The 13629-nt window shown below is 48.2% G+C and overlaps 3 protein-coding genes across 6 annotated transcripts; 2 read left to right on the top strand and 1 right to left on the bottom strand.

Moving 5' to 3' along the window:
• The first annotated feature begins 781 nt into the window (after positions 1–781).
• On the top strand, positions 782–4219 carry ercc1 (excision repair cross-complementation group 1). Of its 2 annotated transcripts, XM_049015072.1 has the most exons (9): positions 782–1146; positions 1454–1780; positions 2187–2290; positions 2410–2509; positions 2788–2864; positions 2979–3078; positions 3270–3341; positions 3531–3599; positions 3980–4219. In XM_049015072.1, exons 1-9 carry the CDS (start codon positions 1084–1086, stop codon positions 4043–4045), a joined length of 978 nt encoding a protein of 325 aa, XP_048871029.1. In that variant the 5' UTR covers positions 782–1083; the 3' UTR covers positions 4046–4219. The 2 variants fall into 2 exon arrangements, 1 of the variants encoding a protein (XP_048871029.1); XR_007398199.1 differs by lacking the exon at positions 3980–4219 and having other exon boundaries at positions 2979–3170; positions 3531–3589.
• Positions 4220–4358: 139 nt separating this feature from the next.
• Positions 4359–6697, bottom strand: rabl3 (RAB, member of RAS oncogene family-like 3). Its single transcript, XM_049015089.1, has 8 exons — positions 6592–6697; positions 6201–6292; positions 5979–6108; positions 5778–5892; positions 5530–5680; positions 5365–5436; positions 5143–5181; positions 4359–5031 (listed from the first exon to the last, which is right to left on the bottom strand). The coding sequence occupies exons 1-8, from the start codon at positions 6635–6637 to the stop codon at positions 4975–4977; spliced, it is 702 nt and encodes a 233-aa protein (XP_048871046.1). The 5' UTR covers positions 6638–6697; the 3' UTR covers positions 4359–4974.
• gtf2e1 (general transcription factor IIE, polypeptide 1, alpha) lies at positions 6207–11826 on the top strand. Of its 3 annotated transcripts, none has more exons than XM_049015059.1 (6): positions 6207–6342; positions 6971–7084; positions 7633–8153; positions 10004–10199; positions 10293–10537; positions 10620–11826. In XM_049015059.1, the coding sequence occupies exons 3-6, from the start codon at positions 7706–7708 to the stop codon at positions 11048–11050; spliced, it is 1320 nt and encodes a 439-aa protein (XP_048871016.1). In that variant the 5' UTR covers positions 6207–6342; positions 6971–7084; positions 7633–7705; the 3' UTR covers positions 11051–11826. The 3 variants fall into 3 exon arrangements, with proteins under 3 accessions (XP_048871016.1, XP_048871001.1, XP_048871010.1); XM_049015044.1 differs by having other exon boundaries at positions 6324–6342; positions 10617–11826; XM_049015053.1 differs by lacking the exon at positions 6207–6342 and having other exon boundaries at positions 7001–7088; positions 10617–11826.
• Positions 11827–13629: the final 1803 nt, after the last annotated feature.

Raw genomic sequence — 13629 nt, 5'->3', positions numbered from 1 at the left:
CCACTTTGCATGCAACATGCGAAACAGGATTGAATTGGGACTGGGTGGTGAATGCCCCCCTCCCTCACTCGACAAACTTTATCGTCGGGGGCCAGAGTGGGCAAGGTTCCTTAGTTCCTCAGATTGAGAGTGTTGAAAGTGGCACCCCAAGGCCCAGATGGACAGATCCTGTGTGTCTGTGCCAAATTTCTGAGCCCAGCCCATCATTAATGTACTGTAGTAATCACCATCCCGATGAGGTGACCCTTGGCTTTTCTGGGGTAGCTCGTCTGAGAGTGCTGAAAGTGGCACCTATTTAATGGCAAACTGGTCAAATGAGTAGGTAAGCAGTGGTGTACATCTGCATCCAACTTAGTGGATGTTAACACATTGAATTCAATGTAATTTATCCTTATATATGTCCATCCATCCATTTTCCAAACCGCTTATCCTACTGGTTCGCGGGGGGTCCGGAGCCTATCCCGGAATCAATGGGCATGAGACAGGGAACAACCCAGGATGAGGGCCAGCCCATTGCAGGGCACATTCCTTATATATGTAATATACTATATTATTGCTTAATTATTAAATTAATGACCGTCAAGAGATGGCTATAATACATTTTAACAACATCTGATGCTTTTTTTGGATAAAAAATGTATAAACAAGTACTGTATAATACTTTTAAGACTGTTTAAGCATCCGCGGAAAACCTAAGTACACTTGCGCCATCTCTCGGTGGAAAAAAGGACGACGGTGCGAATAATATGGGCCATCGACTCACTAGGTGCTCAACAGCTATTCCTGCGGGACTACTGGGTTGCCAAATGGATTATAACTAGTAGCAGCTAGATCTTTTCAGTTGCTTGTATTGGAGAAGAATGTGAAAATGTTTAATTGTACACGATGTTTCAGAAACAACAACAACAAGTCTTTCATTTTTTACTCATGAAGAGTCTTTTGTTGTGAAGGGGCGTTAATCTTAAATCGGCAGATATAGTCTGGTACCCGGAATGGCGGCGTCTCTGTAAACACACTGTATTAACAATGCGAAGATAATTTTTTCATGTGCATTTTAATGAATTAGGACCATATTACATCCGGATGGATAAGAAGAAGTTTACTATTAATTTGGGCGATTCTGCTTTTACCACAGAACGACCTCAGGTTGGTGAAAAATCAAGTTTAATCTGGTTTTGGATGGATTTTTGTCCCGGGCTTGGGGCTCTTCCGTCATGTTTTATGGAGTACTGCAGTCCGCAGCCTCCGATGCAAACCTCACATGGGGTGTATAAATTGCGCACATACACATGCAGGTGCACTTTGTGGTAAAACGGCTGTTTTTAACTTTGCAGGACTGTACGACGCTTCCTAATTGTGGAAAGCTGGCGGGCCTGTTGCATAGGACAGAGCTGTGTTGTTGTAGGTGACAGCGCAGACGGTCACCTTGGCATTTATCTGTCATTCTATGCAGGCGAAGTCCCTGTTTAAGGCTTCTTCGCGGAGCGACGAGCCCCCGGGTGAGGCCCCGGGCCAAGCCGCCCAGCCCCCGCTTTCCTACGCGGAGTTCATTATCCAGCGCAAAGGCCAGGCCGCTCAGTCCAGTGACGCGGGGGCACAAGGGATCGGAGAGCAGGGAGCATCTGCTAAGCAGTCGGCTGACAGCGAGACTGCGGATGCGGGCGTGGGGGTGCATGAACCGGCAGATGCGCAAGGGGAAGCTGCGAGGTCAGACCTCGCACTCGGCAGTGGCCCAAAACCAGCCGGCACAGGGAGCAGCATCATCGTCAGCCCTCGACAGGTATCAGGGCTGCCAGCTGTCACGCATCCGGCGTGACACTCACGCTTTCAGACTCTCAGCTCACATAAGAACTCTCACAGCAAATCTATATTATTCCATTATAAACCTAAAATTAGTTACATCTAAAGCGTTGGGGTAGTTTGCAAAGCCTACAGACTATTTACAAGGCAATAAAACTTTTACATACATGTAAATCTGGAAATGGAAAATCTCACTCCAGCTAACTGAACAAATCTGGCAACCTTGAGGTACGGACGAGTAAGTTCCTGTTAAATGCAAGTAGCCACATATTGGTATGAGATAAATATCCGGATGGATTCCCTGGTTAAAGTAAGACACAGTTATACACAAACACTGTCGGAAATGTTACACATGTAACCAAAGATCAATGGCCTTGTGTCTCCAGAGGGGAAACCCTATTCTGAAGTTTGTGAGGAGTGTGCCGTGGGAGTTTGGTGAGGTCATTCCTGATTACATCCTGGGACCGACAACCTGCGCTCTTTTTCTCAGGTTATACACAGTTTGGAATGGGAAAGTAGGAGATTTTAGACACTGCATGTGCCGTTTTATACATGCGTCTGGGCGCCCTACTCTGATCTTGCTCATTCTCCATTGTTGTTGGCCCACAGCCTGAGGTACCACAACCTGCATCCGAACTACATCCATGACCGACTGAAGAATCTGGGGCAGACCTTCACTCTCAGGGTGCTGCTGGTACAGGTGGATGTGGTGAGTCACATGACATATTTTACGTGACCAGTTGTCTGCCTGATTAAGCAGTATAATGGCAGTAATTGCTTAGTGTAGTGATGGACTGCACGGTGAAACCGCTATAGGTAAATCTGAATCCATTTGCATGAGTGTACAAGCAGGGGTCCTTTGTAGATTAATAATTAACGGGAGTGCAGTAGTTTAATAGGAAGGTATGTTAGGAGATGCCCCTGAACATATAGTTTGAATGAGATGCCGGCATCACCATCTCATGATGATATTTGTGCCCATCTCAGAAAGACCCCCACCATGCCTTGAAAGAGCTGGCACGCATCTGCATCATGGCAGACTGCACCCTCATATTGGCCTGGAGGTGAGGACAAAGGAGTGCCGGGCTCAGGGTGGGGCATTGAAGGGTCAGCGATCCTTCACAGTGCAGAATCCACGTCCTTCACAGTGGTAAAATGACTGCGATTTGCCTTCGCAGCCCCGAGGAAGCCGGACGGTACCTGGAGACATACAAAGCCTATGAAAAAAAGCCAGCAGACCTCCTGAAGGAGCAGGTGGAGAAGGACTTCCTGTCCAAGGTGACGTCTCCATATAGCACATGCTGACGGGATGCAGACGTAGGGATGAAGTGTCTGTCCTTCCTCAGTGCCAGAGCCTGCAAAACCCAGATGTTCGTGAGGCCCTGATATATTTACCAGTGTTAAATGGCGCCCACTAGTGCCTGTATGCATGTTTTACCCATCGGTGTAAAAGCCACCTCTTCTTACAGGTCACAGACTGTCTGACGACAGTCAAATCCATCAACAGGACTGATGCCATAACCCTGCTCTCTACGTTTTCTGTAAGATGTTTCTTTTGTAATCATGGGCACAAGTATAATGACATGAGTATTAGATCCAGATGTAAAGGAGACAATTTAATACCCAGTTTCTCTGTTCAGCTCTCACTGAATGTAGAGTTCAGTCACTGCAGGGTCGACTAACTTTTCTGGAGATTATGGGCTTGATTTTTAGCTCTGTTATCCTTGTAGTCTCTGGAGGGAGTAATGAAGGCCTCAAAAGAAGACCTTGCACTCTGCCCTGGCCTGGGACCTCAGAAGGTGAGACAGGGATATATAGGAGAAAACCAGTTTGTACTGTGGGGTGGTTCTGTGAAGCAGGATTTCAGGATAAATTGTTGGATTTAAGGTAGTCTGAGCTAAATGTAATTGAAGATAAAGTCCATTTATTCCAAACTACCTTAAATCCAACAACTTATCTGGTTAAGCAAATCCTGCTTTCTTGAGCATCCCCCTGGTCTGAGGTCTCATGCAGCAAGTAGAGTAGAAGGTATCTCTGTAGATTAAATGTCATGGATATATGTTTTTTCTTTTCCTTCTACTTATACTGCTTTTCGTGTTTTCATGACGCAGTATTTTCTTTAGCTTTGCTGTCTGTGACGGTAACCTGTATGAATATCTGACATTTTTGTGCGTTACAGGCTCGCCGTCTTTATGACGTCCTACACCAGCCTTTCCTCAAGAGTAAGAGTAGAGCTGAAACGTAGTACCTGCCAGGCCTCTTCTCCCTGGGGACAGAACGCTGAGCAGAATGTTACTCACATGCTGGGTTTGGTGTGGACAGACTATGACTAAGGATGGACTCTATCTCAGGAAAGGAACTTTTTAAATCAGCATTACATGACCAAAATATTTATTTCAATAAAGCCTTGTTAGTTTAAGCAGCTTTGTTGTTCATTAGTGGGAAAAAAAAAAGATTCCTGGCAGAATCACTTTGCCTCGGTGTTGTGAAATTTAGACCCGTGTCTTCTGAGGTAGCAGCAGACAGCAGCCCTTTTGATCATCAACCCAAACAAAAGATTCAGAGGATAAAAATGGCAAATTTAATAGAAATTTCTCTATATGAAACAAATTAGAACAGCTACGATGTGATGCTGAAGGTTTGTGAATGAACCGTTTACTCCCCCCCCCCCCCCCCCCAGCGATGGTCAGCAAAGAGCTCCTGTTTACACTCTCCCAGTTACCTGGTCTTTTAATACAACCACCTAATTTAAACAGAGTACCCCTGACTGTAAAACACAGTATTTAATTTCTGATATTCCAAACACTACTATTTTCTTGATGTTTGATTGGCTGGTTGGGTCTGTTGGTTTCCTTCGCCTCTGATCAGCTGAATAGATCCTTCTGTCCTGCAGCAGGAGCACTTAGGGAAGGCAGAACAGATCAAGGCAGGAGCCTGATCTGATGATCTGAAACAGCACGCTTATCTCCCATGGCTGCTGTCTCTCCATACGCATTATCGTGAGAGGATTTAATAGAGTAAAATGAATCGAATTCAACATCTGAGTTCAATCGCTCATGGTAGCCCATCTGTGAAGCTCCCGTGTCCCAAAACGGTCCCTTCAAATTCACCCGGCTAACAGCAGGGAAGCGTCCACATCGTTCAAAAATGGACAGAACCGGCGCCATGCGGCTCTCAGTCATAGTGCAGATTTTTGAAGTTGAAACGTTTTCGGTCTGTGAAACCAGTCATCTGGGTAGATGGGGAAGGCAAATGGAAAAAGTTAATTTTCCAGTTAAAAGTAATTAAATTACTAAAGTCAATGTACCACACGATGAGCTGGAATACTCAGAAGCAACTAACCTGATTAGGCTCCTTCGTGAAGTATCTCTTCTCTATTACCTGTAAATGAGGTAGACAAACTCAGTGATGTTGCATGTATAACATACACGGTTATCCCTTTATGTTTTTACAGTCTGATCCATGGTTTGTTACAATTCAAACTGGTTCTCGGAGCTCCTCTACTGCTGATAACCAGATAGCTAACCATGCTGCTGGTAAACCAGCTGCTAACCATCTCGTTACCTTGTCAAAGAACCTGCTTAACTTGACCGCGTTGGATGAGCCTGCTGCCAGATACCGCGGATTAGTGCAATCCTAGAAAGATATGGGGAGTTAATGGTGTGGTTTAAGTAAAATTGATGCAGTTTACTATGTGGGTATCTGCTAATAAAACAGTGAAATTCATACCAGATTTATTTCCTCAGCATTAAAGTCTTCTGACAGGAAGGCCGTCCTTGTCAAGACATCATTGCGTTTGTTTTCAGGAATTTGGTCATATTTAGTCCCTATCATAAGCAAAGGCACTGGGTTCTCAGCAAACTTCTCTCTATCGTAATCTCTGCAGCAAGAGAGGACAAGCAGTGTAATTTATAGAAGAGGAGGGAAATTTCTGATACAAATGTTAAATAAAGGAACAGATAAAACCTACCACGTACCCATTTGTGACTATGACTCCAGTTGGAGACGAGTCCTTATTCAGAGCTTCCAGCGACCATCGGTATAAATTTTGCGAGGACTTCTTGTTGGTCAGGTCATGCACTAAAATTATACCTGTGTAGGCAGATGAACACGTTTGTATCGTGTATTGAGTTTTAAGGTTCTCTACTGCAGGAATTAGAGACCCATGTTCTTTTTACCGTTAACAGAGCTGTAAAAAACAGCTCTGGTGCTTTTCACGCTGCTGGCGCTGCCCACCGATCCGCCAACATCCCACAATTCAATGTAGAAGGTTTTCTCCTCCGGAGTCCCTTCTTTGTAGTCATGGACCTGTGACGGTTGAGAGGCTCTAGATTTAGTACTAATAGTCAAGTTTTCCCATCAAAATATCGGAGTGGGAGTTCATTAAAGCAGTCTCTTACACGCACGTCCACGGAACAGCCCACTGTCCACGAAGGATTTCCCAGCACCTGATTTTGACACAGCAAATGAACCAGCGACGACTTCCCGACACCTGCAAAGCCCGATTATCGATCAGAGCGGCTACGTGGAAATTACGAAACAGTAAGAATATGCCAGTTCATTTTAGGAGATATTTCAACGATACACATTCATTACCAGTGAAAACTCCGCAGACATGTAAACTCACTGATGTTATGAAACATATAGATGAAATGAGGTTGAGAATTGCTGCACAAATTAATATTTATTAGTTTTTTGGCGGTCATACTGTGTTGTACTAGATTGTATTAATATTTCTAAATTAAGTCCTTAAAGGCTTCTGTATATACCTTTATCATTAAATACACTCACCTGAATCTCCCAAAACAAGTACCTTGATCCGGTCGAGCGACGCCATGTTTGCACACGCCTTCTGACACGAACCCGGAAGTATATCCGCATCCCGCCCACATTTCTGTTCTTCCACCCGCCTTTCAACCCCGAATATTTACTACTTTAAGCTCACTCACCCATACAGTTGTGTATCATTCTAGTGCTTTGCCTTTTAGAATCCAACAGCAGCAAGCAGCGCCAACACTGCCCTAACCGTAAAAACGATAAGAAAGATGGCAGAAACTTCAAATACTCAGGATCTTTATCCCATCCGTCACAGTGGCGATCCGCTGTGCCTCCTCATTTGATAGGTGAAATGTCAATCTAGTGGGACTCGCCTGTGATTCGCGTTTCCCAGGTGATGGATTACCGGAAGTTTCAGATGACGTTTCTGTTTTGCGGGCCCTGCTGAGGCTTAGGGGAAGCGTGGGCTTCGGAATGATTGTCACGGCGTGAGCTGCCGAGGAAGCAGGCGAGTACGCTTTTTTGCCCTCTCGAGTGGCCCTTGTAACTTTTTAGAGATAAGTCCGATGTGTCCAGAAACCACTTGCACACGTTCTCCTTGTCCTATAAATCCGCCGCTGCTGTGTTTGTAAACTCTGTTTACCATCCGCACTGTTTAGTTTGTATACTGATCTGCGCGGTGATGGTGGAGGATCGAGGTGCTACAACCGCGGCATCAATCACTGGCAGTTAGCCCGCTTTCTGCTACGTAACATGATATTATTCTGCACGTAAGAATGTTGAAGTGCTCGGTCTTTACGATCGTGTAGAGTGATTGTATGCGTGGATGAGGAAGAAGCAACGCCAGTTTACAGAATTGCACTGTCCCTCCGTACATGTCTTTTGAAACTTCATCGTTTAAGTGACCGTCTTCAACAGTTTACTTTGTTCTAAAACCTGGCAGGACTGTATGGAAAGTGCATATTGGCACCACAGACATGTGTTGACCTATATTTAACCCCGTACTAGAGTTGTGTGTGTATTCCAGAATGACAGAGTGTCGTGTCCCTCATGCAGATCTCCTAAAAGAACGCAGTAAAGTGTCTTCCTCCGACCCCCCGCCTGGCTGCGGTGGTGCTCAGTCCTCAGCATGACGGAGCCGGAGCTACTTACGGAGGTGCCGGCAGCGCTGAAGAGGCTCGCTAAGCAGGTGGTGCGTGGCTTCTATGGGGTGGAGCATGCCCTAGCCCTGGACATCCTGATCCGCAACCCATGTGTGCGGGAAGAGGACATGCTCGAGCTGCTAAAGTTTGACCGGAAGCAGCTGCGCTCGGTGCTCAACACGCTCAAGGGCGATAAGTTTGTCAAGTGTCGCATGCGGGTGGAGACAGCGGCCGACGGTAAGGCCACCCGCCATAACTACTACTTCATCAACTACCGGGCGCTGGTCAACGTGGTCAAGTACAAGCTGGACCACATGCGGCGGCGCATCGAGACTGATGAACGCGACTCCACCAACCGGGCCTCCTTCCGCTGCCCCTGCTGCTTCAGCACCTTCACTGACCTAGAAGCCAACCAGCTTTTCGACTCCATGACAGGTGAGGGGCGTGTCCCTGGCCAACTCCCTTGTCAGTCATGCCTGTGTGGCTCTGCTGAGCTCCCAGTTGGGCTCCATCTACCTATGATTCTGGTGGCAGGTGGAAATCTGAAGCACAGTAACGCTGTTTACTTGTGTGGGTAGATGAAATGCTTGTGTAGCCATTGGTGGTGAGAGCAGAGTGTTACCTAAAGCCTGGTTCATAATTCAGTTTTCAGTGTGCGCTTGCGTTCGGCTGCCGATGCGGATGGTGAGATAGTCCAACTTTATTGCTGTAATACCAGTGCCAGACACCAGGTGGAAGCAGAATGTTGAATCGCATACCACATTGCAACATGTGCTACTTGGTAAAAGGATAAAATACGTTGAGAAGTGAAGGGTCTTATGTTTTTCTGCGGATAAGATGAGGTGATGAGGCATAAATGAAAACAGGATAAAAAAAGAAATGTTTACGTGATTTTAGATGTGGCTTAATTTGTTCCTGAAATTTACTCATCAGTTTAAGCAAATTAGATTTTTCTTAGATAAGCTTTTGTGTGAATTTGCAGGGTCATGATGCCCTTGATACAGATGATGTGCAGAATGCGTTTAAGGTCACAGTGACTGAGTCAGGATACTCAGACTACAGCCGGCTTAATTACTGGCTTCGTAATGAAATGGCAGGATAACGCTGCTGGAGGAGCTACGGCTGTTGGGCTTATGCCAGCTCCATTTAGACCCTCATTCGGTGAAATATATCGTGTGGGTCAGCGTGCCCCTCTGTGGTCACCGAGGACCAGCTGGTATCCAAGGCAAGGCTTTGGGTTAGTTTGTAAGCAAGATAAGGTCAATTTGTCAGTGAAGTAGTTGATTGAAAGCCTTTGCATTGATCGGCTCGTGTCAGAGTGTGGAGTCCTGTCTCGTCCTGCTCCGTGAGTGTGGTGTGTCTCTAAAGCTATATGGCGGTGTTTGGCTCAGTGGGTTAGGATGCTGCCCGTGATCAGAAGGTTGCTGGTTCAAAGCCCAGGGTCGGCAGAGTGATGTCATCATTGGGCTCTTGAGATCCGCAAGGCCCTTAACTTGCAGTTGCTCCTGGGACCGACTGACCCTCCTTTCACAAATCAATGAATCCTGCTTTGAGTAAAAGCTTCTGTTAAATAAGTGTACAGGTTTCATATCTAAACATCCTGCTCAGATCTCTTGCGGATCTTTTGAGAGGGCAGTGGAGATGAGATGAATCTGAGTATCGGGTAATTCAAGGAGACCATTCTGGCTGATTGTGAAATTGTTCCTTGCTTATGTATGTGTGCTTACACTGTTGGATCAGATGTTAACTAAGATGGATGCATTTATATTGTTTACTGTGTGTTTCTGATTGGCACGGCGATGCTCTAATTGGCCTATTAGGCAGCTGATTTTACCTGGGTTTTCATTTCTTTGGTCTGTCCTTACTCTGTCACTTTCAAAAGCCTCTCTGGAGTCAGAGTGCTCTGGTTTGACGTTACCTTGTTTGTAGCCTATATTTCCTTAATCCTTTCCTCTGGGTGTTCAAAGGGCAGCGTGAGTCGCTCTTTCCTGGGGAGATGGATGGCTTTATTTAAAATAAAAGTTCTTTTGAAGCTCCATCACGGAAAAGAATTAGCGTCTGGCATTGGCTGAAATGGAGGGTTGTTTATGCATTGTGATTCATCGTGATGAGTTGAAGGGTCTCTCGGTGAAGTCTTCTTACATCAAAACATGCTTTAAGGTCTTTGTCAGAGCGGCTTTGATTGGGGTCGGGTGCCGTGGTCGGTCGGGTAGGGCTTCCGGGCCTGTGGCCTCTGTGGTTTCCCGAGTCGAGCTGTTGACCATTTTTCCTCCTGACCCCCCCAGGCACGTTCCGCTGCACCTTCTGCCAGACCGAGGTGGAGGAGGATGAGTCGGCCGTGCCGAAGAAAGACGCACGCACGCTGGTGGCGCGTTTCAATGAGCAGATCGAGCCCATCTATGCGCTGCTGCGGGAGACCGAGGATGTCAATTTGTCCCACGAACTGCTGGAGCCGGAGCCCAGTGACATTCCTGAGCTGAGGCACGTTGCTGACTTTGGCGCCCCCTACTGTCCTCTCCCATGCATTGATTTTACTCAGCATCGATCTTTACTATCTTCTTTGTCTTTTTACAGCCGCGGCCGGGCTGCTCAGGCTTCAGCCGGCGGGGCTGGGGCCAACCGGCCCGGTGGGCCTCACCGGGAGGCCTGGTCCTCCAAGGGTTCTGCTTACGCGGACCTGTACACGCAGAACGTGGTGATCAGCATGGACGAGCGTGAGGAACAGCAGCGTCCGGCAGCCGACGCCAAAGCACGGCCCGTGTGGCTGACAGAGAGCACCGTGCAGGGGGCCTACAGCGAGCCTGACGTCCTGCAGACCCGTAAGACCCTCCCCCTCCCCGCTCAGCTCGCGTGCCGCCTAACGCCGTGGCTGACTCTCTCGCTCTGCTATCATTCCAGAAGCCGAGGACGTGGCCGGGCTCCAGCCTGGCCGCACTGTGGGTCGGGAGCCACAGCTGGACGAGAATGAGGTGATGCGAGCCCTGCTGATCCACGAGAAACGTGCTGTGTCAGGGGCGGCACCGGTGGGCGGCGCCCGGGCCCCGACCAACGCCAGCGACTCGGAGAGCGACACCAGCGAATCAGACGAAGAGTCTCCCCCGCGGCCTGCACCTCCCGCTGCCGCACGAGGCCCGGCTGAGGAAGACGAGGAGGACGATGACGAGGACTTTGAGGAGGTGGGGGAGGAGGAGCCCATGGTCTTGGTGGGTGGGAGGCCGTTCTCCTACCGTGAAGTCAGCCAGCGGCCAGAGCTGGTGGAGCAGATGACTGCGCAGGAGAAGGAAGCTTACATAGAAATGGGCCAGAACATCTTCCAAGACATGTTCTTCTAAGCTGCTGGTTGTCCTCCTGGCCACGTTGGGTCCCCCGCCCTCATCCACTTCCACTGTGAAAGCTGCGTATGTGTTTGCTGGCAAGCGTCTCCCAACTTAATGAATAAGGTCTTAGTCATGAGCCAATGAAAGACGTTTGTGTTCTCCTAACCAGACAGGCTCTCCTTAAGGTGGATGACAGAGGTGCCAAATTGACAAATAACATGCTCTGTCCTTTCTTGACACACTTTGCATCCTCAGAGCCGGGCAGCCTGTACCAACCTGCCAGTTTCCATCTCTTAATGGCTGCTTTGGTCTAGATGGTTCATCTGGATTTATTAGTTTATTACCATTTTCCCGCTGGATGAGCTCGAGTTCCTTCCGAACCAGGACTTGTGACCCAATTAACACAGTCTTCCTGTGGTCCCCTTTCCATGTGCATAAGCTGCTTCCCTGTTCCTCTTCTGCTGTCCTGTTTTGCTTCCCTCTTTCTGCATCCGCCGGACCTGCAGCTCGTAATTCCTGTCGGTTCTGCGCCGTCAGTCGAGCCTCAAGATGGCAGAAGCAGAACATGACCAGCGTTGGCTGTGGGTTGACGCCTTCCAGTCTGAAGACCTTTTTCCTCATATTTACAGAGAAGTGGATCTTTCTCTCCGCGTCCTTCCCTTTGTTGAATAGTTTATATTTGATTTAGTTTTTATAGTTGTTCACTTGTTTTAATTTCTTTTGAGTTCGGTGGACCTTGGTTGAACGAAGCAGATCTTGTGAGGAATAAAGTGTTTCATAAAAACTTTAAAGCGTTTCTTTTCTTATAAGTCTGAAAGTTTTTGTGTCTGAGTCTTAATGAATCCAGCACGTCAGGTAATCATCTGGCTTTTCTTTACTGAGGGAGGAATCCACGGAAGAACTGCTCAGTAAAGCACCTTCTTTGACTGGATCTTTCTGGTTTTTTCACAGTTAGCGGCAGCCATTTTTCCGCAGCCAAGACCGTTTTCGATTGACTGACAGGACGTAAAGGCGGTTTGCTAGAGGCGGGACCCTTGGGGGTATAATTGGCACGTGGGCTCGTTCCGCGGGGCCGTGATTGATCTGAGAAGGGCATTGGGGGGTGGGGTGGGGGCACCTCGGTACTCCCTCCACAGCCGCGACCCCCGCCTTACCGACGGGCGCTAGTGCACGGCGTGGGGTCTGAGTGGGCTGGGAAGCAGAAGAAGGAATAATTTAACAGGGGAGGCATTAAAAAGCGGCCCCCACGGTGAGGCACGGATGCTGAGGGGGGTCTGGACTGTGGGTCCCTGGATCTGGCCTAATTAGCCTGGCCCAGGGGGCCTTGGACACCCACAGCAACAGTTCATCAAGTAAGCTTTCCATTTGTGTGGTCTGCTGTGGTCTGAAGCCCATGTTCTCTGTATTTGGTGCTCTGAGATCTACCACATGTGCTGTTCTTCAGCCGGCCTTCGAAGCTGGGTTTAAGCATAAAGCCAAAGCTTCTGTGATATTAGTGCTTTGTGAGGAAAGATGACTTGTGGTTTGTGCTCTCCGGGAATTGCAACACTGAGGCAGATCCTGGCATTAGCATCTAGCCGAATGCTTCTTTGGGCCTGCGTCTGCCCAGGTCAATACCGGAGTCTTAACTTAGCAGTGGTGCTAGCTTTCACAAGCCGCTGTATGTAGTTGGGAAGTAGACACAATGGAAACCGAGGTATTGAGGCTCATTGGACTGTGCGGTTGTCCATCAGGTGATGACGTTCTCTGATTGGCTAGATCTGGGCATTCCTGGGCGGAGATGTCGTTCGTGAGGTCCAGGTTTTTCAGAAGGGATGACCTCGAGCACAACGGACCACCGGCTATGTCGACTGGCTTCACCCCCTGCAGCCGTGCAGCGTCAGTTGTTAGGTGCTCGTCGCTTTCACCTCTCCCTCTGTCTACCTTCTGTTCTTAGCCCCTGGGCATCCAGCTGGGTTAATGACTGTCAATCAGGTGTCGGATTTCAAAGCGTGACCTTCAAAGCCCCTCCCCTTTGGTGGTGCTCGGGGGGGCGGGGAAGCCTGTGGCAGGGCCGTGTTGGTTGACTATCAGCCACTGCTGTGTTATTTCTGGAGAGGAACGCACACTTGTCTGCTTAGGCCTTGCCTGTCTACCTGCTGTAGGACGTATCAGGAAAAAGGCCTTATTTGCATTTTACTGCCTCTGTATGAGTGAAATCCGATTAGATGTGGACAGCAATCATTCCTGCTCACGCGTGACACTGATCATCCTTTTGAAGAGGCTGGATTTGTGCGAGTGTTTGAGATACAGGCTTCTTCCCTCCTGTCTGAACGCCATCGCGCACATGGGTGCACTCTGTCTCTCAACCGTCATCGCCTTCTCCGTGATGGAAAGCACAGCTGTAGCGAGTGTAGCGGTTTAGAGAGCTATAAGACTTGAATGAACAAAATGGTGACTATATCTGGGCCTCCAGCTTAATAAAGAGAGACACACAACGCGGAGACTGAATGTAGTAACAGGTTAGATGGCAAAACCCTCACAAATCTGCCTTCATCTGTATCACCATGCTGCACAGCTCAGTAGCTGCCCTAGTGATTTAGTTTGGACTTGTG

Source organism: Brienomyrus brachyistius, chromosome 1, assembly GCF_023856365.1.
Source record: "Brienomyrus brachyistius isolate T26 chromosome 1, BBRACH_0.4, whole genome shotgun sequence".
Taxonomy (NCBI): domain Eukaryota; kingdom Metazoa; phylum Chordata; class Actinopteri; order Osteoglossiformes; family Mormyridae; genus Brienomyrus; species Brienomyrus brachyistius.
The sequence above is the reverse complement of the archived record's forward strand: the minus strand, read 5'-3'. Positions and strand labels throughout refer to the sequence as shown.

What these genes read in the sequence shown, in the direction of transcription:
- ercc1 (XM_049015072.1), top strand. Translation starts at nt 1,084, where the DNA reads ATGGATAAGAAGAAGTTTACTATTAATTTGGGCGATTCTGCTTTTACC. An exon ending in TCATCGTCAGCCCTCGACAG is followed by an intron (nt 1,781 to 2,186) that starts GTATCAGGGCTG and finishes TTGTGTCTCCAG; the next exon opens with AGGGGAAACCCTATTCTGAA. An exon ending in ACCCTCATATTGGCCTGGAG is followed by an intron (nt 2,865 to 2,978) that starts GTGAGGACAAAG and finishes TTGCCTTCGCAG; the next exon opens with CCCCGAGGAAGCCGGACGGT.
- rabl3 (XM_049015089.1), bottom strand. Translation starts at nt 6,637, where the DNA reads ATGGCGTCGCTCGACCGGATCAAGGTACTTGTTTTGGGAGATTCAG. An exon ending in GCTGTTCCGTGGACGTGCGT is followed by an intron (nt 6,109 to 6,200) that starts GTAAGAGACTGC and finishes CAACCGTCACAG; the next exon opens with GTCCATGACTACAAAGAAGG. An exon ending in TTTTTACAGCTCTGTTAACG is followed by an intron (nt 5,893 to 5,978) that starts GTAAAAAGAACA and finishes CTGCCTACACAG; the next exon opens with GTATAATTTTAGTGCATGAC.
- gtf2e1 (XM_049015044.1), top strand. Translation starts at nt 7,706, where the DNA reads ATGACGGAGCCGGAGCTACTTACGGAGGTGCCGGCAGCGCTGAAGAGG. An exon ending in AGTGACATTCCTGAGCTGAG is followed by an intron (nt 10,200 to 10,292) that starts GCACGTTGCTGA and finishes GTCTTTTTACAG; the next exon opens with CCGCGGCCGGGCTGCTCAGG. An exon ending in GCCTGACGTCCTGCAGACCC is followed by an intron (nt 10,538 to 10,616) that starts GTAAGACCCTCC and finishes CTATCATTCCAG; the next exon opens with AAGCCGAGGACGTGGCCGGG.